At 38.6% G+C, this 22599-nt stretch overlaps 1 protein-coding gene across 8 annotated transcripts in view; it reads left to right on the top strand.

Annotated features, from left to right (window-relative positions):
* Window positions 1–22599, top strand: part of ITPR1 (inositol 1,4,5-trisphosphate receptor type 1) — a 423734-nt gene that overhangs the window by 245395 nt on the left and 155740 nt on the right. For all 8 annotated transcript variants that reach the window (XM_074198681.1, XM_074198677.1, XM_074198678.1 and 5 more), the window contains 5 exons: window positions 235–363; window positions 4062–4182; window positions 7612–7796; window positions 10158–10306; window positions 11105–11216. In XM_074198681.1, the coding sequence (XP_074054782.1) occupies window positions 235–363; window positions 4062–4182; window positions 7612–7796; window positions 10158–10306; window positions 11105–11216 (696 nt within the window). The remainder of the gene's footprint in view (window positions 1–234; window positions 364–4061; window positions 4183–7611; window positions 7797–10157; window positions 10307–11104; window positions 11217–22599) is intronic.

The raw sequence follows: 22599 nt of genomic DNA, 5'->3' as shown, positions 1-22599 counted from the left end.
CACTGCACCACCCAGCTGCCCCTAAATTACAGAAGTTTTACAACTAAAGGTGACTTGCCTCAAGCTGATTATTGTCATTTTATGGGTAAATGACTTCTCTAAATGTTATTTGTTCAGCTCTTAGTGCTGATCACTCAGGAAAGCCATCAGGATAGAAACAGCAGTGATTCCTTAGTTTTATAACAATGTTCAAGTTTCAAAACTGTCTCTAAAGCTCTGCAATTCTCCTCTTAGGCCTGTAACAACACAAGTGACAGGAAACACGCCGACTCAATCTTGGAGAAATATGTGACCGAGATTGTCATGAGCATTGTGACGACTTTCTTCAGTTCCCCCTTCTCTGACCAAAGCACAACTTTGCAGGTGAGGAAAGGACCCAAGGACAGTCGGTTCCCACTCTTCTTGGGGAGGAGAGAGTGACCCAGGCCGAGGGCACCTGGCAGACGAGCAGGAGGTAGGACTAGAATAGCCCCAGGGAAAAGGGTGAAGATGAAACCGTGAAGGGTTGCCAGGACACACAGGGAACATCCAGAACCGTGTGATCCAAATTGTGACCCTGGAGCTTTTCCTCCCTTTCTCTGGCTTATAGCCTTTTATTCGTCTTTCCCTGGGAACCACGATTCAAACCAGTTCAGCCGTGTTTGATTAACTAGCTACCAAGCTGTGCAGGGCAGCTAATAATCATGGCTTGGGGCAGCTCACTAGACTAGAAGTTGAAAAGTTATTGCAGATCTACATTTTTAGATTTGGTTTTCTCAGGGTGAATTCTCTACAACAGTGAAATCTCCAGATTTTTTGGGGGGGGGGGTGATGTTTGAGGTATTGCTCTGAGAATACACAAACAAAAATGGGAGTCTACCACCAAGGAGATTAAAATAGTGCAATGGAAATTAAAATGATGCAGTTAGCTCTCAATTATTAGGGACTTAAAGTGAGTCAAACAATAAGCATTTATAGGATTGGTTGTTGGAATGGTCAGGGAGGACTGGCACCTCTAGAGTAAGGACCACTCATCTACCTTTGGTGTCTACTGGTCTCACCTGTGACTCTAAGAAGCTATAGTGGCCACACCCTAGTAAACCATATTTGCAGATGAGCTAAACCATGTAGAGGTTAACTGACAGGCCTCAAACCACTTTTTAAGTTAGGGAGATGTCTATTCCAAGTCTGAGCAGACTTTCCCCAATAGAATGGTAGATAAGAACTATTTGTTCCAATGACTGTGAAGGCGACTGAAGCAGGCTCCAAGGAGCACTTAGAGTTTGGTCAGCAATCAAAGATGCCAAGGTCAGCCACTGCATACCAGGCTCCACCAGTCATCCTTTTCTTGCCACTCCAATTCACGTGTAAGTCCAGACATCATCCCATGATTCTATTGGTCCTTTACAAAAAAAGACAAACAATTATAATAACTTTATGCTAGTTAGTATGCAAACAGGAGAACAATTATTGGGAAAAAAGGTGACAAGTTCAGGTGTTACTTTCTGTTAAAAAAGGCATCAACCTAGAAACCCTGAAGAGGAAAGAAATGATATTTAGGATCATGCTCCACAAGATGGATTTATATCAGTTTTTCTTTGATAGTGAGGAGTGTACCCACCCTGTGGCAAAATGATTCCTATCACTTTATCCTAGAAATTTCAAGTAGCACCTTGTTTATATTAGAGAAATAGAAATAGCTTTTGATTTAGTTCAGAAATACTTGGGAAATGCAATGGGTCAGCAACATGATTTACCAGTCTCCAAGGAAAGTGTTACCCCGACATCAACAACCTTCTTGTACATGCTGTTAAAGACCATATTGATGATGTTTGTCCTTCATTCTCGAAGAAGACCATGACATCAGGGAGATGATGCCATGACAACCATGTGAATTGGATTTGAGTGAGGGGTGCTGTGCTAAGTCACCAGCCTCACTTTCTCCTCCAGAGCCATCTGGGTCCAGGGGCCAGATATGGATCAGGAAGACTAGAGATGATCTTGGATGTGAGGTAATCAGGGTTATGTGACTTGTCCAAGGTTGCATAGCTAGTAAATAGCAAATGGCTGAGGATGGATTCAAACTCCTGTTTCTGTCCACTGTACCACCTGACTGCCCCTAAGGGCAGATTATCGTACTCACCTGAGGGGCCAACTCTAAGAATGACTGCAGATCTAAAAGGAGAGTTAGCCATGACAGTACTGGTGTCCATGTATACTTTGGAACTGCTTTGTAAAACAAAGGACTTTCTTAGAAAACTGCCAACCCCATGGCCACTTTATGACATTGGGCACTCATCTCTTAGTCACTACCTCTGCCTTGCAGAAATTGGAGTGTACTAGTTTTTCTACTTAATGGAGCATCCCCTAACAGCAGTTCTTTTAAGGAAAGAAGTAGACCTAGGCCAAGGGGAATCATGGAAAGCTGCTTGGACTTGGGTTAGCAAGTCCTGGGTTCAATCCCAGCTTTGTGAGTTAAGGCCTCTGCAGATCTTTCCAACAAGCCCTTTAAGGTTTAATCAGTATTTTCTTTGTTATTTGTACGAATACCTCATTTGGTCCACAAAGGACCTAACTCAAAAGAGTTATGGACATCATTTTTGTGTGCAGTTGTATAAACAGGATTTTTTAAAATGGTGATCTTTGCAATTTGTACAGTGCTCATTGTCTACTGTTTAAGCAAATACAATGTATATTAAATGATTTCTATATATGGCTGATCTCCCTACTAAATTTTAAATCTCAGGAGAGCAAGATCTCCCACAGATAGATAGATACATAGAAGGCACTTAATATTTATTCCTCTTTATATTGAGTGTTTAGTTTCTGAATGCTTGAAAGACAATAAGATATTGACTGGTGTCACAGTGAATAGAGCCCTGGTCCTAGAGGCCAGAAGACATGAGTTCAAATCCAGCCTCAGATACTTACTAGTTAGGTGACCTTGGGCATTCTGCCTGAGTTTCCTCTTCTAAAAAAGAACTACCTCCTAATGCTGTTGTAAGGATCAAATGAAATAATATTTATAAAATACTTTGCAAAAAATTATTGAATAGATGCCAGCTATTGTTATTATTGCTGTTATGATTTCCATTTGAAATTTCTATAAATCTTTGGACTTTCGTCACTTCTCTCCCTGACAATGGTAAGAACAAACATGAAGAATGTCCATCGGCCTCATGGAATTGAATTATGTGATGTTAAATGATTTATAAAGATAGAGATCAGATTCTTTGCTGTGCCAACATTTACAGGAAGGCCTGGGTTCTTTGACTAATCTCAATTTTCTTGTCACAGACATCATTTTTATAAGCATTCAAAGGGTTTGCTCAGTTGCCTGAATCTACTCTTTTCCCCTCCCAAATGCCTTACAGAACATTTGGCTGGTAATTTTTATTAGGCTGAATAGCTTTTTAACTGTGTGAACTGAAAACATAAAGTGGGGCGTGTATCCCTCATCTGAAGAAGTGAAGTATTCTAGTTGAGATGGTTTAAGACCTAAGGTAGGTTTACCCCCCTGAAGGTGTGAGAGCCTCATATCCTTGGATGTGAATTGGTCAAGTGAAAGCTTACACTTTTCTAGTTGTAGGATGTGATTGGTTTTTGACCTACTTTTTAGGAAAAGTCAATGCCATTAAAAGACAATGTTAAAACATCTGTTCATTATCTCTGTTATCTTTGTAAATTATAGTATATTCTTGGGCCTGGGTGGGAGGGAGTTGGAAGCTAGGACATTTTTAGAAGATCAGAACTCAACAGGACTTCAATCAAGACCTAGGTTTTAGTTTTTGTTTTTTTTTAACTCTTCTTCCCCCCCCCCTCCACCACCACCTCAATCTCTTTCCTTTCTGAGGGGACTTTCTTGTGGTTACCCCTAATGCTTTCCTTTCTTCCTTACTATTTCTAATCATTCATAAAAATGTTTGTGGATCTCTCTGTCCATCTGATCCCTCCCCATTAGAATATTTCTTGCTTGGACTGAGGATGAAAAGGTCTACTGTTGAGATTGGATGTAAGGAGAGTTGAGGGAGTGAAATGTAGCTTTCCATGATCTTTTTTCTCCTTTTTTCCCCTCCTTTTAGACTCGCCAGCCAGTTTTTGTACAACTGCTACAGGGAGTGTTCCGAGTTTATCACTGCAACTGGCTGATGCCGAGTCAGAAAGCCTCCGTGGAGAGTTGTATAAGGGTGCTCTCTGATGTAGGTAAGAAACCTGACAGTGGACTTTGTTTCTAATGTAACCAAAGAGTGTTTTATGTTTAAAGAAGGCATGAATGGGTGGGAAAACCCTATAGCTTTGTCTATAAAGTATGAGAAGTGCAAATAGTTCATCTAGGTTGGAATCCTGCTTCAGATGTTTACTAGCTGTGTGAGCATGGGCAAATCATTTCATCTCATTGATTCTGAGTTTCAGTATATACAGACATAGATATATTTTTAAGTAAACATTCAGAGTAACTGTGCTGTCTGCTGTGAGAAAGTACTTTGTAAAGTGGAACTGTTGTGTTTGAGTTTCTTATTCTCTTCTTGCCTCAACCGCCAATACTGTGCTTTTAAAAATAGAATGCAGAAATCTCAGTCCCTCTTCCTCTACTGGCCTGCAAAATTTATATCCATCTCATTTATTTTTAACCTAAGTACTATGTATCCATCAGTTATCTGCTTGTACTCTCTGTAGTACTAGGCTAAGAGAAACTGATAATCTACATAGTCAAAGTGTCTCATGTAAATCCAGTCAAGAAGGAATAGCCAGAAACCCCACGTGGAGGCTTGATCCTTTCTGAGATTACTAGGGAGGAATCCATGTAATCTTCATTTGACTCTGCTACCTGTATGCTTTTGGTTTTTGGTTTTTTACTAGATGGCTCCACCATTTTTCTCTGGACCTCAATCCATACATTTTGGTTTTCATCTCTTTTAAAAGCAAGAAATCCAACTTTGAAAGTACCCGCAGAAACATGTTCACAATGAGAGAAAAGAACCCCCTAACTTGCAGAGTCCTCTAGATCAGGGCTTGATAGTCTTGCTCAAATCATCTTATAAAATTGTTGAACCCTAAGAAGTTTCTAGAAGAGTCTGAGGAGGACATGTTAACTGTTCTCAAGTATTGGTGACTGTCTCCAGGACAGAGATTAGACCTGTTCTGCCTTAACCCAAAGGGACAGAATCACAGGTGGCAAGGAAGGGACGGGAAAGGAAATTTATGTCTTCGTGTTCAGAAAAACTTCTTAGCCAATTGATTAAGTGGAATGGGTTGCTTTGACCACTTATTGACTGTGCTGTCCTGGAGATCCTTCTTTGAGTAAGGATTGGATCGGATGGCTGCCATGGTCCTTTCTAGTGATGAAATTCTGTGACTGTAAAGCTGAGTGCTTGTTTCATGAATCATTTTCAGATTGGTTTTGATCTGAAGCCACTTGTGTAATCAATGCTTCAGTATCAAAATGAGCCTTTTGTGTGTGTGTGTGTGTGTGTGTGTGTGTGTGTGATATGAACATAGCCTCTACTAATCTCAGAATCAGGAAGATGTCAACCCAAGCCTTAGTTCTGACCCCTATTGTCTTTGGAGACCTGTGAAGCATAGGAAGCACAAGGATAAAGGAGAACAGGCGGGTGTTAGAGAAAACCCTCCAGGGATGAGGGACTCCTGCCTTTTCTCCCCCCTGCCCCCGCCCCTTACCTACCTCATCTCCATCTAAATCCTATTTTTTTGGCACTAAACTTTCTAGAGCAATGGGGAGTAATTGCTTGTCATTTTCCACGGTCATTAGAAGCCTGAGTTTTCTTGTCTATTCTCTTTTAAAGTGAGAAGTCCAACTTTGGAAATGTCTGTAGAGTAACTGGATCCCTTTAACTTCCTTAGAAATTTAGGGAGAGACTTTAAACATTTGAGTTGCTCCGTACTCACAGAGGTCTTGTTCAACTTCAGTCTTTGTAGTCAGAGCAAAATCTGAGGGTTTGGCAGTACGGAAAGCCCAAGTTTGAAGGATTTCCTTTTTTTTATCCTTGTGCAGCCTCAATTATCTATGCTAAGAGAAGATGCAAAATAGCATGTAATCTAAAAATAGTTTGCCCTTTCAAAGAGTAAAAGGGAATGATTATTTTTAGGTCACCAAAGATTTACCTTCCCAACTGTGATTTATTTGGGCTTTGAGAATTAGCATAATGTAGTGGAAAGAGTTCTGGATCCAGCATCAGAGGTCTTGGATTCAAGTCCTGGTTCTGAGGCAAGTGAGAGAGATAGGGGTTGCAATTTCACCTCTAACATTTTAATAGCCTTTTAAACCTTATCTGATACTTATCAGTAAAATAGTACCCATTTAGTACCTGTTTTACTAAATAGTAAAATATTTGATATTTGCTAAATACTAAATATTTAATAGTATCCCAGAGAATATGAGATACTCTGTATTTCAGAGTATATAGTTGTTTTGAGAATTAAATGAAATACTTGATAAGTGCTTTGTAAAACTTAAAATCTTATGTGAATGTCAGCTTCTCTTTGTGAACTTAGGTAAGTCATCTCTAAACTGCAGGGTTTGTTGTTGTTGGGGTTTTTTTTCAGTAAAATGAGGGCATTAGATTAAGGTTCCTTTTACCTCTGCTGAATCTTATGACTGCTGCATGTTAATTGATATCAGAATAATGGGCAAAGAGGGCAGCTTGGTGGCTCAGTGGATAGAGTCAGGAGGACTGGAGTTCAAATCCAATCTCAGACACTTGATCTTTACTAGTTGTGTGACCTTGGACAAGTCACTTAATCCCATTGCCTTGCAAAAAAACCCAAAACAGAATAATGGGCAAGTCAAATGGTATTAAATTTCTACCATCAAAGATAGAGGGTTTAAACATACATAAAACATAGAAAAATAAATAAGCCAGCATTTATACAGTACTTTAAGACTTGCAAAGTGTTTTACAAATCTTATATCATTTGATCTTCACACTAAACCTAGAAGCTAGGTGTTGGTATTATTCTTATTTTATAATTAAGAAACTGAGGCAAACTGATTAAATTATCTGAGGCAAACAGTGTAAACCCAGTTAGTAAGTGTCTGAGACCAGATTTAAACTCATATCTTCCTAGCTTTAGGCCCAGAGCTCTATTCATTGCATCACCTACAACAAGGTAACCAATACAAATGATGACCTTGTGAAGTGATCTCATTTATCTGAGATTCATTTATTCATTCATTTATTTATTTTCACTATTTGAAGTTATAATAATATAAAATATGGCAATTGATTCCATCCCAGTGAAAATTTACAAGGTGATTTCATGTAATGCAACCACTACAAGGGGTTTCATTATTCATAATAATCAAGACTTAGCTATAGCAGATTTATATATGTGTGTGTGTGTGTGTGTGTGTGTGTTTGCATGCATTACACACATAGAAATGTATAGACACTGGTTTGTATATAATGTGTTTATAGAAATACATAAATATGTTTATATGAGGTTGATTATCTTTGATTTTTCTTGTTGTAAATGATAGAAAAATAGATTATAGAAAAATGATAGCTAGCTAGATGGATGAATAAGGGTAGATGGATTGATAGACAGCAGACAAACAGATTTGACAGTTCATCAAGAAGTTCAAGGCTCAGAACTTATCTTCTTCTCTTTCAGCTAAAAGTCGAGCAATTGCCATCCCTGTGGACTTGGACAGCCAGGTCAACAACTTGTTCCTAAAGTCACACAACATTGTGCAGAAAACTGCCATGAACTGGCGGCTGTCAGCAAGAAATGCCGCTCGCCGGGACTCTGTGCTCGCCGCTTCCCGTGATTATAGGAACATCATTGAAAGATTGCAGGTGATAGTCGAGTCCCAAATAGACACTCTTTGGGTTTGACCAAGCCTATGGGATTAATCCAAACTAAAATAAATGCATTTCAAAGTTCGAGCTCTGAAAATAAAATAACATATTGGGAAAAGAGTATGAAATCATCTAATTAAAGACAAACTTGATTTGAGAAAATCACCTGAGGGTGCTGATTGCTTTAAACTGGGGATCCATGGATAGATTTCAGAGGGACTCCATAAACTTGGTTTGGGGAAAGTTTACATCTTTATTTTCACTAACTTCGACTTAAGAATTAGCATGTCCCTCAATTATGAATGTCAACCACAAACGTTATCCTGAGAAGGGGTTCATGGGCTTCATTCACTGGTCTTCCAGAGGACACAGATTCAGAATCCAGGTTTCAGAGAATTAGTTATCCTTACAAAGAGTTGTTAGGAATCTGAGTGCTAGCAACCAAGTTTTAATACTGGACTTTTATTTCTGTCACCCTGGGAAGGCTGTCTTATTCTAGAAGTTCATAACATGTAATTAATGAGTGGGTTTGGCACTGAGAAGAGATAGATACTCCGGGTAATTCTCTGACACTGAGATTGTTGTGTAGGCTCTTTCCAAAGAGCTATTAACTCCCCTCCCAACCTGAGACTCTCATAAGAAACTTTAACTTCAGGACTCTATGTGGCATCTTTGTAGTCCAGGCTCTTTGCTACTTGGCTTGCTTTGAACAAGTTACTTTCCCTTTGAGACTCTGTTTCCTCATGGATAAAATAACAATTGCTCAGACTAGCTTCCAGCTCATGAACTATGATTGCTCAGTAGAGTATCATGGCAACTTATTGAGGGATCTCCACTCTTGATGAGATCCAAGTCCTCCATGAGTCTGGCTAGGTTAGTAAATATGACAATACTGTAGATTAGTAAATACTAAGTTTCAAACTGTTCTATTATGTGTTTCTTCTATATTACTATATTTTGGAGGATGTGCTGTCAAACCGAGATCAGCAGGATCTGGATACCCTGATCAGTAGAGATCTGGAAGAATTCTAGATGGAAGTCACTGGATTCTACTGAGCATCATTAGACAGTGTCTGTGTAGTTTAGTCACTGAATTGACTTTCTGTACCCACAGACAGTGTCTGCATAGTCACTGAATTGACTCTTTGTACCCAAACTGTGAGGGACCACACAGTTTGTTTTGCTTGTCCGAATGGAATAATAATCCTGCTACTCGTGACATTGACATTAAGTTTTACAGTTTGTAAAACCCTTTATGTACATTTTCTCATTTGAGCTTCACAACAGCCTCAGGAGGGTAGGTATAGCAGAGACCATTCTATTCATTTTACATTTAAAACAAAACCAGTCTCAGAGAAAGTGACTTGCTAATATTCACATTTGTTATTGTTGTTCAGTCGTGTCTGACTCTTTCTGACCCTATATGGGTTTCTTAGGAGAGATATTGGAATGACTTGTCATTTCCTTCTCCAGCTCATTTTACAAATGAGGAAACTGAGGCAAACAGGGTTAAAGTGACTTGCTCAGGGTCACACAGCTAGTCAGTGTCTGAGGCCAGATTTGAACACAGGTCTTCCTGACTCCAGGCCCGGCACCCTAGCTCATGCCAAAGATAGGATTTGGCCCCAATCTTTGTGACTTCCAAGTACTGCAGCCTCCATATCAGCCTCTGAAAAACTTCATACCTAAATAAACAGATTTGATATGACTCTAGATTAAATAAAAATAAAATTCTGTGTGTGTGTTCTCCTCAGAAATGAATGCCTAGGAGTTTTCCTCTTACAAAGACTGAGCCTAGAGTCTGTTTTCTGTTTCAGTACAGTCTGTACTCGTCTTGGCCATCCTGGCTTTAGGTTGGTCCTAAGTCACCATCCTGTAAGAAACCCTCCCCGCTGATGGGACACATCCCTTCATCTGTTCTCTGCTATTTGCCTTTCACATATTCTTTGCGGTGTTTGACTTAGCTGCCCTTTCACATATTTCTCTGTTTTCCTTTCCTACAGCAGTGTGTTTTGTATTTGAAGACCATCATGCTATCAGGGTACATCTATTTAGCATGTTGATACAGCATGTTCATTCGTTTGTGTTTTCATGTAACCGTAACATGGAATGCTTTGTTGGCCTAAGAGACTCTATTTCCTTAAGAGGATGGGTGGTGGGAAGTTTGCATTTCAAAGATTAGCACTTCCCATGAGGATGGAGGGTGGGGAAGAAGTGGTCATTTTAGAAGTGTGAGCCTTGAGTTGATGGTGCAGAGTCATAGTATGCCAAACTGCTTATGGATGGACCCAACTTCTCAGGATGCCAAAGCTTGACCAATGCCCTTTGCCATTAACACATCTTGCCCTTGCCTTCCAGGATATAGTATCCGCATTAGAAGACCGTCTGCGGCCCCTTGTCCAGGCAGAGTTGTCTGTCCTTGTGGATGTGCTTCATCGACCAGAACTGCTTTTCCCAGAGAACACAGATGCCCGAAGAAAATGTGAAAGTGGAGGCTTCATCTGCAAGTAAGTGGCTTGTGTCTTGGGGGAGGGGGAGTGCCCGTTGGGGGCCTGTGAGCAAATGGCCTAATTCAAGAACCCTAAAAATTTATGATTAAAATGAAGTGTATACCTTGCCTTGAACAAGGGGTGACTTTTATCTATAGTAACCTTCCAAAAATGATAAGAGGAGAACTGAATGGATATTTAGGCAAAGCCCTATGGGTTGAAACCATTTGGGGCAATTTGGACAATTTTTGCCAAAACAAATTTCTGGGTAAATTTGCTCCAGATTTTGGTGGCAGACTTGTTATTTACTTGTCCTGGAAATACAAAGAAAAAAATGGAAGAACCCCTGCCCTCATGAAGCTCAAGTTCGATCAGGGAAACAATAAATATCCAGAGCATCTCGGGCTATGTGATTCCTTACTTTATCCATTTAATTCAAACAGCACTCTACAATGTGTGGCTGTCTGAACCATCTTGTTTAAATGAATTTTAGGGGATCCATTTTCCTGAGTATAATATATGGATTGTGATAAAAGACCTTATTCTCTTTAACATGATCAAGACCCGGGGCAGCATTTGGTCTACAGCAGGCACTTTCTGGAGAATGAATCTTGGCTTTGGGATGCCATTGGGACCCTTAGCTAGTGCTTCTCCCCATCTACCAGTAGGTGTCAGTTTTGAGATGCATATGAGCTGGTGGGCCAGCCAAGCTGAGTATCCTGGACCTGTGTCTAGTTATCCGGAGATACCGGGAAGTTAGTGCCCTTGAAAGATGGTGGCAGGAAATCAAACAGTTCCTTTTCTTCCCCTTTTCAGATTAATAAAGCATACTAAACAGCTGCTCGAAGAGAATGAAGAAAAACTTTGTATCAAAGTGTTACAAACACTCAGGGAAATGATGACCAAAGACAGAGGCTATGGAGAAAAGGTATTGGGCATTCATTTTCACTCAGTAGCTTTTCACCATTATTTGAGGGGATGTAAAAGAGGAAGGGGAGGGAAAGGGGGCTCAATCTTACCATTCCTCACATTTATTGACTATTAAAAAATAAGCAAAATTACTCCCTAAAATTGACCATGGGAAATAACTTTCAAAGTCTCTAATTTTTGCTTTGAAACTCAATCAATGGCTTTGCCGGCTTGCTTTCCAGAATATGATTTTATCCTGTGTGAGCCTTTAATAAGCTAATTCTTCTCAGATCTCTCCTTTCATAGCCTGCTCATCTCATGGATATCCTGTTCTTTTCAGATTAAATAATGATCAAAATGTTGCATGTCTTTCTTTTAGCTTGTATTTAAATTCCAAATGAAAAATTGTGTGTGTGTATGTGTGTAGAAAGAGACAGAAGAGTGTGTGTGTGTGTGTGTGTGTGTGTCTACATACATGCTAACTTATATTTCTTATTTGTGAAATGCTACCTATGTCTGATTATCAAAGTCTCTGATTTTAAAACTGAAAGACACGTTGCCCATTTAATCTGACTGTAAGTGCAAGAAGACCATCTGGAATCCTTGATAGTGACCGAAGATCCACAGCATCTTGGCTACTGTTCACCTCCTACCCATCTCTACAGAAAACAAAACAAAATCAGTCTTCATCCATCCCAGGCCACACTCCCCACCCCCCAGAAAAAATTCTTGGTATGATAACAGAATTGCACCAAAACCTCACTAATGGCTCTCCATGTCTTCCCTGGGAATAGTAATTCTCATTCATTGTTTCAGCCCTATTTTGGTAGATTGAATGGGTATTGATATACTAAGATTATCCATACCTTGCCAAAATATCTTACAATTCATTTACTCAGTGGAGTGATGATGTCATAGGAATTGAATCAGAGGTCTACTTGTCAAAATAAATGTCATCATATACAACTGAACTTTTCCTGCCTTCCCCCCCCCCCCCAACATTTTAAAACTCATTGTTAGTCAAAAGGAGACCTCGGATTAGCAATAAAGCAGAGCAGCTTTCAGAAATATTCACTAAGTTTACAGAAGGATGGGGGAAAGACATCACATTTCCTCTTTTATAGCTTTTCATAGTTTAGGGCTACCAGAACCAAAATGAGATTTTGAAATGTTTCACACAAAATGACAAAGGGAGTACAAATAAAATGGCAAGATGAAATATAGTATCATTAAAGGGAATTCATGGAGGGTCCCTTTCAAAGGCTTAGTCAGACAAGTAGTTTTCCTAAGAAATATATCACAGCTCTAAGAGAAATAACATCTAACAACTCATGAGGCAGCATGTGTCCACACAGATTTGCCTTGATTTAAGACAGACTGACCTAAGAAAATATGGAATAAACATTAATTAATTTATATTCCTTACATAAAGATTCAGAAAATTGTTGATTTTGTAAAATTCAAACTTCTCTAAAGGATTTAAAATTTGATTAGTTTTACAAGAAATTCCTCAGGAATGGATCTATCTTAGAAAGTGAGGAATCTAAGGATATTATATTAATATTTACATCTAATTACAAGTGAGCTTTATAGCTCTTTAAAGTTTAAAATAGTGGTAAAATCTGTTTTAGATTCAAGGGTTATTTTCTACATTTCAGTCCATCAGCAGGCATTTATTTAAATGCTTTATTATATGTTTGGCATTGAGACTGTTCCTGTCAATAGGCAAATTTGTCAGATAATTCTAGAGTCAGTGGTGGGTCAGGGGATAGAGGGCTACCTCTGAATGAGATGATCCAGGTCCAGATATTAACTCTGGTCCTTACTACCTGTGTGGCCTTTGGAAAATCTCTCCCCATCTTTGAGTCTTAGGCTCCTCAGCATTTAAAATGAGAGGGCTGAAATAAGTGACCTCAAACCCCAAATGTGGTCATGAAGACTCAGATTCAGCTAGAAAACAACCGACCAAAGATCCTTTGGGGCTCTAAATCTTTGATTCTCTGGTCATCATTGAAATGTTGCTGTTCTGTAGTTGTTTCAATCATGTCTGACTCTTTGTGACCCCATTTGATTTTGTTTTTTGTGGGATTTTTTTAGTAAAGATACTAGAGTGATTTGCCATTTCCTTTAACTCATTTTACAGATAAGGAAGCTGAAGGAGAGTTAAATGACTTGCCTAAGATCACCCATCTAGTAAGCGCCTGAGGTCAAATTTGAACTCCAGAAGATGAGTCTTTCTGATTCCAAATTCAGTGCTCTTTTTCTCTATATGCCTGGAGTCAGCAAAACCTGAGCCCAAATTTGACCTTAGACACTTAGTTGCCTTATCTGTAAAATGAATTGGAGAAGCAAAAAAGCAAAGTAGTTCAGTATTTTTGCTAACAAAATCCCAAGGTGGAGGGGGCTCACAAAGAGTCAGACCCAGCTGAAATAAAACTTTCTGTTGGGAAGCACTTTGAAGATGACCTTAATATTATTAGTATTATCCTCATTATATACATATATATAGATATATAGATATATAGATATATATATATAGATAGATAGATAGATAGATACACACACACATATACACAAAACTGAGTCTAAGAGAGGTGAAGTGATTTTCCCAGGGTCACATAGCTAGTAAGGATCTGAGTAAGGCATTCCTAGCACTTAATTCATCTAAACTACTAAATCCATTATTCTGCATTTTGCAAACTAATTTATTAATACATTATATTTATTAAATAACTTTGATTTTTTAGGACCTAGAAAGTAAAATGCATAACTTTTATATCCTTGTCTCTCCATCAGCATTAATAAAAGGTTTTGGGGATCAGGTAGAAGGTGGCAATTTGTTCTCCTTCCCCAATAATTCCATTAATTTCCATTGATATCCATTCAAAAATAGATGCCAGATATGACATGTGATAAGATCTTGCCCATTTCAATCTCTGACTAAGATTACTGAAAAAGGGGGGCGGCTAGGTGGCACAGTGGATAAAACACCGGCCCTGGAGTCAGGAATACCTGGGTTCAAATCCAGTCTCAGACACTTAATAATTACCTAGCTGTGTGGCCTTGGGCAAGCCACTTAACCCCATTTGCCTTGCAAAAAAACCAAAAAAAAAAATTACTGAAAAAGGAAAAGGGACCCTTGGCTCCATATTGGTTTCATTTATTACATTTTTGAGTCAAAATGAATGATCTTATGAAATTAAAGATCATCTAGTACAATTTATGAAATAGAAAAGGAATTTATGTGCCCATCTGATCTTTCTGGCTTCCATAGGAGTAGAAATTGCACTCTCTTTGATGCTGGTGGGGTCACCATTGCAAAGCCATCTTCTTTTTTATTGAAATTAAATCAACTCAGAAAAGCAGATGAAAAGATCTTGGTGCCATGGAAAACATTCTAGGAGATAATGACAGCTGTTAACTCTAATACCAATAGCAAATAGATAATAGCATTCCCTGTCTCCTATAAACATAACAAAGTCATTTTAACTGTTTGAAAATTCGACTTTTCTTATCATATGCACTTTATTAAGGGAACAAAGCAAAAAACCTGCTGCTTCACCTCCTCTCATATGACCCCCCCCCAAATGCATTGATTATGCTCCCCCAGTCCATGATCTAAAATGATGTTGGAAAGAATGGAACCTTTTGTAACTAAACAGCTCCAAATCAAGTTAACTCAGCACACATTTATTAATTCCCTGGTATGTGTCTGACATTATTCTGGGTCCTGGAGATACAAAAACAAAAACTGGCAGCCTTCCCTGCCTCAAGAAGCCTACATTCTGCTGAGGAGAGTTTCTACCTTTGTAATCAATAGGGAACATTCAGGCCTCATAACAATATCCCAAGAGACAATCTAGTTGGTATAAGGTATGTTTATATTTAATATAGCTAGTATTGTAAAAATTACATTTTAGTAATTTATCCAAATTGATGTTAAAAAAGACACACAGAGACATACACAAAACTGAAAAGAAAATTGGAATAAAAAGAGGTGTGTGTGTCTCTAAGTATTATAGAATTCATGTAAAGTCCATTGAATAGTTTCAGCTATTATATATACAGGAAGCAACAGGGTTTCCAAGTGCCCAAATTATTGTGCAGCAATTATTAAATCTCTTTTTTTTCTCCAGCTGAGTTAGATATTTGCATTTTGAACTCCTACATCTTTGTTAGGAACTTAAAAGTTTTCATTTGTCAAAAATTAGTTAACATGGAGACTGTTGACAGAAAATCCTTTTAGGATTTTTAAAGAAGACCACTGCCATGGGTTCTCTTACATTTATTCTTTAAACAGAATTCACTGGTGGAGGAGCTGAATACTGGAAGGAATCTCTTCTTCCTTTTGACTTTTTAATCTCCTTAACTCTTTATCTCAACAGTATCTCTTGATTTTAACATGAATAATCTTTTCTTCCTAAACCCAGTAGTTAAGTTGGATTTGGAATTTCTGAGCCTGGGATGCAGTCATCCCATGATTTTCCAAGTGATCCCTGAAAATTGAATTGTCTCCCTAGAGATTCAATGGCTTGTGTCCAGAATGTGTTCGATTTGCATTCATCTTGTTAAGTTTGAAAGTGAGAGGTTTTCCTCCCAAGTTGACGTGCGTTATCTGACTTAGAGTTCCCAACCTTTCCCAGTACTGTCTGAACGGATGACGTTATTAATTGGGGAATTCTTCCTGGCCCACAGTTCTGTACACATTTTAGCCAACTCACAAGCCACAGGGTGGAGTTCTTAGAACTTGGTTGGGCCATAATGTGGTTTGACACTCGGCATGTGAACAAAGCATGACTGCATCCTGTCTGTTTTGTTTCTCTGGTAGAATATCTCTAGCAGAGCAGATGTCACCCAGTAAGGTGACAGCCCAATTGGGACATTCGTGACAATTATAATAAACTCACAGCACTGTGTTTTAACCTTTGACATCTCTCATAGTGCCTATAACTTGAATTGGCTTATACTTAATATTCCTAATGTTTATTTTCCTCCCCCACCCTTTTTTTTTTCTTTTTCAGCAGATTTCCATTGATGAATCGGACAATACTGAGGTCCTCTTTTCTCTTTTAAATGTCCCATAGTGATGTTTCCATGCTCTTTTTTTCCAAGTTTCCCCAATGACCTGTCCTGTAGCATCTCACTGGTGTTTTACATTTTTGTCTGCTTTGCCCATGAAGTGAGTCCTAGTGTATCATGTGTCTTCTTCATTGGCCTTTCTCATGACCAACTTATGTGCCATCTGTAGGAAAGTAGTTTTTGTCTCAGTGTGGAGAAAGCTTTTTGAAGTTGGGATATTGTTTTCCTTACTGCTCAAACACAAGGCTCAATTTTTTGGTGTAACTGACCATGCATTGGTGGAAGAAAAAAAAAACTTCCTTTTTGAGAACAGGATCAAAGTGTAATAACTTTATTTTTACATAAAACATTAAACATAACATACTTGGATTTAGTCTGAAGTTCACAGTGAAAATTATAAACATATTAGCTTAAGTACTTTACAGTTATGTCACTTGATCTTCATTTTCTTGATAAAGGATAATAAAACGAGAGAAAAGTGGTATTAGAACATTATATGAAAAAAGACACTATAGGGATGGACATTAAGTGAGAGTTATTTAGTCTCTAAATAGTGAAATACAAATCTCAGAGTGTGAGGATTAGAAGTGGAAGGTTTGTAGCTCAAGTTTTTTCCATGAATTGGAAAATACTTTTTATTTCTGCCCTCTTTCATAGAAAACACATTATTTATAGATTTCTGTGCACAAATAGAATGCCTCCTAAATTCCTAAAAATTTGAATTAGCTTACTTTGTCATGGCAGAGCAATATTGTTTGGAGTAGGGTAGTTAATTTTGGACAAATTTTTGAATATAGATTATATTCATGGACCATCACTTTAAAAAACTCTCCAAAAAACCTTTGCATATTTAAAGAAATATTAATTTTCCATATCTATATCAGATGATACAAATATGAGTTATTTTTCTCAGATCAAAAGTCTTGTGTTACTTGAGAAGTAGTATTAATTTGTGACCCAGAAAGCTAGATCAAGTAATAGAAATATAACTTCCTTTTTATGGAAAAATAACTAAAATGTAATTTAAATTGGGATCTGTTTCCCCCTCCCCCCCAAAAAAGTAGATTGAGTTATTTTCTTCACTTGATGCTCTACTACCTATTTCCTCAGAAATCAGAAGAGATAAGAAATTGAACAAATTAGTTTAAGAAGAATGACACTTGGGATTACAGAATTTTAGAGCTGGACAGAATCTTAAGATGCCAGTTACTCCTCCTTTTGTATTGTTTATGGGAAAACCAAGAGTCAGAGGGACCTTAATTTACTCTCAGTCATATCTCTTCTTGCTATCGGGTCCCCAGATTCCAAATCCAATTCTCTTTCTGTTCTGTAATACTCATTAATACCCTTAATTTCTAATTTGTGAATTTGAGCGGGGGCGGGGAGGGGGAGGTCATATCTTCTGGGCATGGATTATTCAGGGTAGGGAAGGAAGAGTAGTGAAGTCATTCAATTTATTTTCTTGAATATATTGGAATTTATTCTTCTAATTTTCTTCCCCTTTGGGGGGGAGGGGAGGTATAGGGCAGGGTGGAGAATAGTCCCCAACAACAACCAAACCCAGCACTCCTAATCTAATATGTTGGTGACCTTTGGTTCCATCTTTGTCCCAAGGATATAAGAACCTTGGTGAGTTTAATATATCTGTTGAAAGTTCAAACTCTGTTTTGAATTGCAAATGAGGCCATAAAAAGAGAACTCTCACCAGTCTTAGACTGTAATGGCCCGCTGTGGACCAGGGCCGATCAGCTGAAGTGTGGGATCTCTCAGTATAGAACTCGGTCTCCCGGCTGGGACTTTATTACTCCTCCATGGAACGATTCCATGGCTGTAACAGGTGTGTCTATAAATACACAGTAGGAAATGGAATACTGTCTGTTTATGAAAAGAGCATAGTCTGGCAAGGCTTTGAATTCTTTTTCAATTCCCAGAGGAAGCAGTGGTGGTTCCCTTTTCATTGTTACCACTAGCAACTGTCAAAGCCTGGTAAGGCACTGAAAACAAGGCCCCACTTCTTCACCTTTTGCAGTGTCCGTTGGCTGTGCATCAATGTGTCTGGTTGGCATTGACTATCTTTGTCTATTTTGAAGATGATCATAGTATCTATGGGTTTCTTCTTCCTCCTTTAGAGAGGGAGGAGAGGGCCAGCAATAGGATGATGGGTTCACCTGACTAAGCTGAGATTTGTATTCTTCAGAATTCTAATAAGTTTATCCTGCTATGGGGATTCCTGAATTGTAAAAAAATATATCAAACTTGGATTAAATAATAAAATGAAAAACAATAGCAACAACAACTCAACAAAAGTGAATGTATTCTTCTGGCCGGTGACCAAAGAGATTCCCACTAGGGATCGTCTGAGTAAGGACTTCCACACTCTTACCTCAAGCTAGGATAACTAGACAAGATAGAGGGGTTGTGAGTACCTTGGAAAATCATATACCATTTCAAGCCATTTTGCAGTGACAAGGTGAAGTAAGGACAGAGAAATAGATTTTTCTACAACAAAAGTGCATGTTGGAGGGCCCTTTCAACTGGATTCTGGAATAAAGCTTCTTTTAAACCCAACCAAAATAGGTTTTTCAAATAAAAGAAGGGATGAGTTTATCTCTACTCTTCTTACCATCCCCTTCAAAAGAAAAGAAGAGAAAGAGGAAAACCACTGAACATTACTTTTCTGTGGAGCCTGTTGTGTCAATAGAGAGGTGGATAACTCATTTGAAGTGTTCTTCCCAGTGTTAGCTGAAAAGTTCATGCAGTTTTCTCTTCAGAAGGAAAATTCCTTGGCCTTTATGGCATCATCTGGAGCCATCACATTTTGGACTAGGATTAATCTCCTGTGACCCAGTGAAAGACTGGAAAATGGGACGGAACTGTGGCCCCTAGAGTCTGGCCAAAAGCATCATTAGGAAACTTGGGAAACAGTAGAGAACAATTTTTTTCAGTGTTTCCTTTTTTTTTTAATATTTTACCATATTTTGTCACTAAGTACAGTTGATTCAAAAATCTTAGGGAGAAGATGGTGGTGATTTTTGTTTTGTTTTTAAAGTTAACATATCTCAATATTCCTTACCTGGGGGAAAAAAAATAATTTACGGGCATTGGAGCCCATTCCAGAGCAATAAACAGAAATCTTTAGCCAATAGATGTGAAAGTACCTTGTTATCTGGAAAGCAGTTAAAGTAAGGCCTTATTGCTAGTATGACCTGATAGTTATGACTTTAGGTCATAACTAAATAACAGCTCCTGTAACACAAGTCTGGTTTCCATGTATTGTTCCTTTGATTGGAAACCAAGCCAAAGGGTGTGTAGGAAGGAGATGAATGATGCATTCCTAGTTTATGTGTTATCAGAGTATGCTTCCATCCATCAATCTTGGACATAAGACAATTCAATTCAACATTTATTACAGGTCTCCACCCTCAAGAAGCTTATGTTCAAAAGCTGGAAAATAAATATATAGATATAAATACAAAAAAATATGAAGTGTATCATAGTAGAGTATTAATACTAGAGGGGGGAAGAGAAAGAATCAGGCAAGGCCTCTTATAGGTGGTATTTGACTTGAACCTTGAAGAGAGCTCCATGTTCCAAGAGACAGATAAGAAAAAGACTTTTCCTTAGCTACAGAATCATTTCATTTGAAGGTCCATCCAAAGCTATCCAATCCAATCATACCCAAACATGCATCTCGTCCTCTGTGTCCACTCAGTCTTGAAGGCAGCCAATACCCTAGGACAGTTCAAATCATGGGCAAGATTTTCCTTCCATTCTAGAAAAATTTGCCTTTCTGCAACTTCCCCTCACTGTTCTTAGTTCTTCCTCCTGAGACCAATTAGAACAAGACTTGGGATCAGTTAAAATGAAAGGTACCTTAGAGGACATTGAGTTTCTATTCTCTTCCATGTGACAGCCCTTTAGAAACATGACAGTCATAGCCCCATGAATCTTCTCCTCTCTGAGCTATATATTTCCAGTTCCTTTATCATCTTTTCATATGGTATGAATTGAAAGAGGAATTTACCACTCCTGGCTGGTCTCCTATGGACGATCTTTCCCGGTTTATCAATGTCTTCCTTAAATGTGATGAATCATCATTGACTCTCAATCAGCTTGGTATCATCTCTCTAGCTCTAAACTAGCAGCTAAATCAACTCCTTGTGTTGGAGAAGACAAACTAAATCTATCATCATCCACAGTTGCTTTTGGCCTGGGACCTAACCTGATCCTCCCCCCACCCCGGCCTATTTCTGGTGCTGAGAGATTCTGAATTCCCAGCCTCCTGCCTGTGCTGCTGGGAAAGTCATGAGACTGAAGGTGAGGTTTGTAAATCCCAGAAAAGAAATGGGAGCCATCCAGAGTTGGGAGAAAGGCTGCTCAAGGAGGGTCAGAAGGAAAGGAGAAAGAAGCATTAAACTCCTTCTCCTTCAGGGGGAGTTCTCAGGACATTCAACATAAGGCAGAGATGTCCTACTTTTTTTACATTGCAGCGGACTGTTCTCTTGGGCCTTTGCCAACATTCAGGCAGGACTTACATAAGAGCTGCCTTTTTTTTTTCCTGGAATTTGGGCTTACTGCTGATGTGTGACCTTCAGCAGTAATTGCCAATAAATGGAGTAGAGCTGTTTACTGTTAGATACCGGCAACCACAGAGAAGATGGAACTAAGAGAAGACTCAGGAGTAGTTGCCTATTGGAGATTGCTGGTTGTTTGTTTTTTTAAGAATGCAGCGATTATTCCAATTGAGTCAGCCTAAAGTTTTATTAATTCTGTTGCTGATTAATAAAACAGAAGACTCCATCTAAGCAGAGGGTATTCTTTCTTCTATTTAAGTCATCACTAATTTTCTCCAGAGTTGTTTCTATGTTTGAGGCCCCCCCTTCCTTTTTTTTTCCAAGCTTATACCTCTTACCTTCTTCCCTACCCAGAATATAGTGAGCAAGTAATTTTGTATTAGTAGACAGGGAGATCTCAGTCTGTTTTCAGTGAAATGCCAGATTACTTTAGTTTGAGCCCATTTTTTTTTTCAAAAAGAAGAAAGAATAAGCTTTCTGTTCCATTTATGTGGGCTTTCCATGGCTGATGAATAGCAGGACACAGGAAAAGGTATCTGCAAAACCATTCAGTATCTCCCCCCCCCCGCCCACCTCTACCCCTCCAGCCTTCTATTTGAGGTTATGAGTGGGTGAAAAAGGAACTTAAAAACTGAATCAAAGGGGTTGGCAGAGTGAACTCCTTTTGTGATGCGTTCATGATGAACAGCTAGAAAATGACATTGCCCTAGCTAAATGAAACTTAGGATTCTTTGGGGATTGTGGTTGTCAATTAGATATTTCATAGGAAAATTCATAGGGAAGTGAATACAAGGACTGATTAGCCATAAGAGGAGAAAATTCAAGATTCTCATTGCTGCTGCACTGGAAACACAAATTTTAGAAAATTTATGGCTAATTATTTATATACTTTTTAAAAGAAGAATGACCAACTTGTTCCCTTGGTGGTCAGAATAATTATCTTGAGAATGTCCTTCTGTGCCTAGGGATGTGCATGAAAATAGAAATACTAGTTAGTATTTAATTTTTGCAAAGCACTTTATCTACATTATCTCATTTTCCTCTCTAGGAGGTATATACTATTATTACAAATGAGGAAATTGAGGTTTAAGTGATTTTCCTAGTGTCAGACAGTTAGGATTTGAACTCAGGTCCTCCTGACTTAAGATCTGGCTTGGTCATCTAGTTACTTCTCCAGTGGATGGAGAGATGGTCTAAAAGACAAGGAGACAAGAAGACCTTCATTCAGGTCCAAACTCCTGACCCACACTACTGACCCTGGGCAGGTTACATAACCATTCACTATACTAGGAAGATAAGATGGTAGATTTTGGAGAAATTTGAATTCATTGAGGGAGGGGTTCCTTCACAGAACATTCATTTTAGCAGTTTAATCCCAGCTCTGGTGTAAAGTATATTATCACTAGGAAGGACATGCTTACAGCAATTCAGAATCAGAAAATTGGTTTGGGAAGGGAAGGGCAGGGTGGGGGGAAAGCATTTAAGTGATGCCTTAGCATTAATACTATTCATTAATGCTAAGCACTTTACAAATATCTCACTGATGCTCTCAACATCCCTAGGAGGCAGATAGAGTGTGTGATAGAAAGTATCAGGAGAGATAGGTTGTATCAGACTCTAGCAAATAGAGAAATTTTTATTTTGTCCTAAGGTAATAAAGAACTGCTCCAACTTCTATATTGAAAAGAAGTACCACGAATTAACTTCTGCATTAGGAAAATTATTTTCCAGGTTCTAGATCTTGTACAC

The sequence above is a fragment of the Macrotis lagotis genome, chromosome 8 (genome assembly GCF_037893015.1).
Source record: "Macrotis lagotis isolate mMagLag1 chromosome 8, bilby.v1.9.chrom.fasta, whole genome shotgun sequence".
NCBI lineage: Eukaryota > Metazoa > Chordata > Mammalia > Peramelemorphia > Peramelidae > Macrotis > Macrotis lagotis.
The sequence above is the reverse complement of the archived record's forward strand: the minus strand, read 5'-3'. Positions and strand labels throughout refer to the sequence as shown.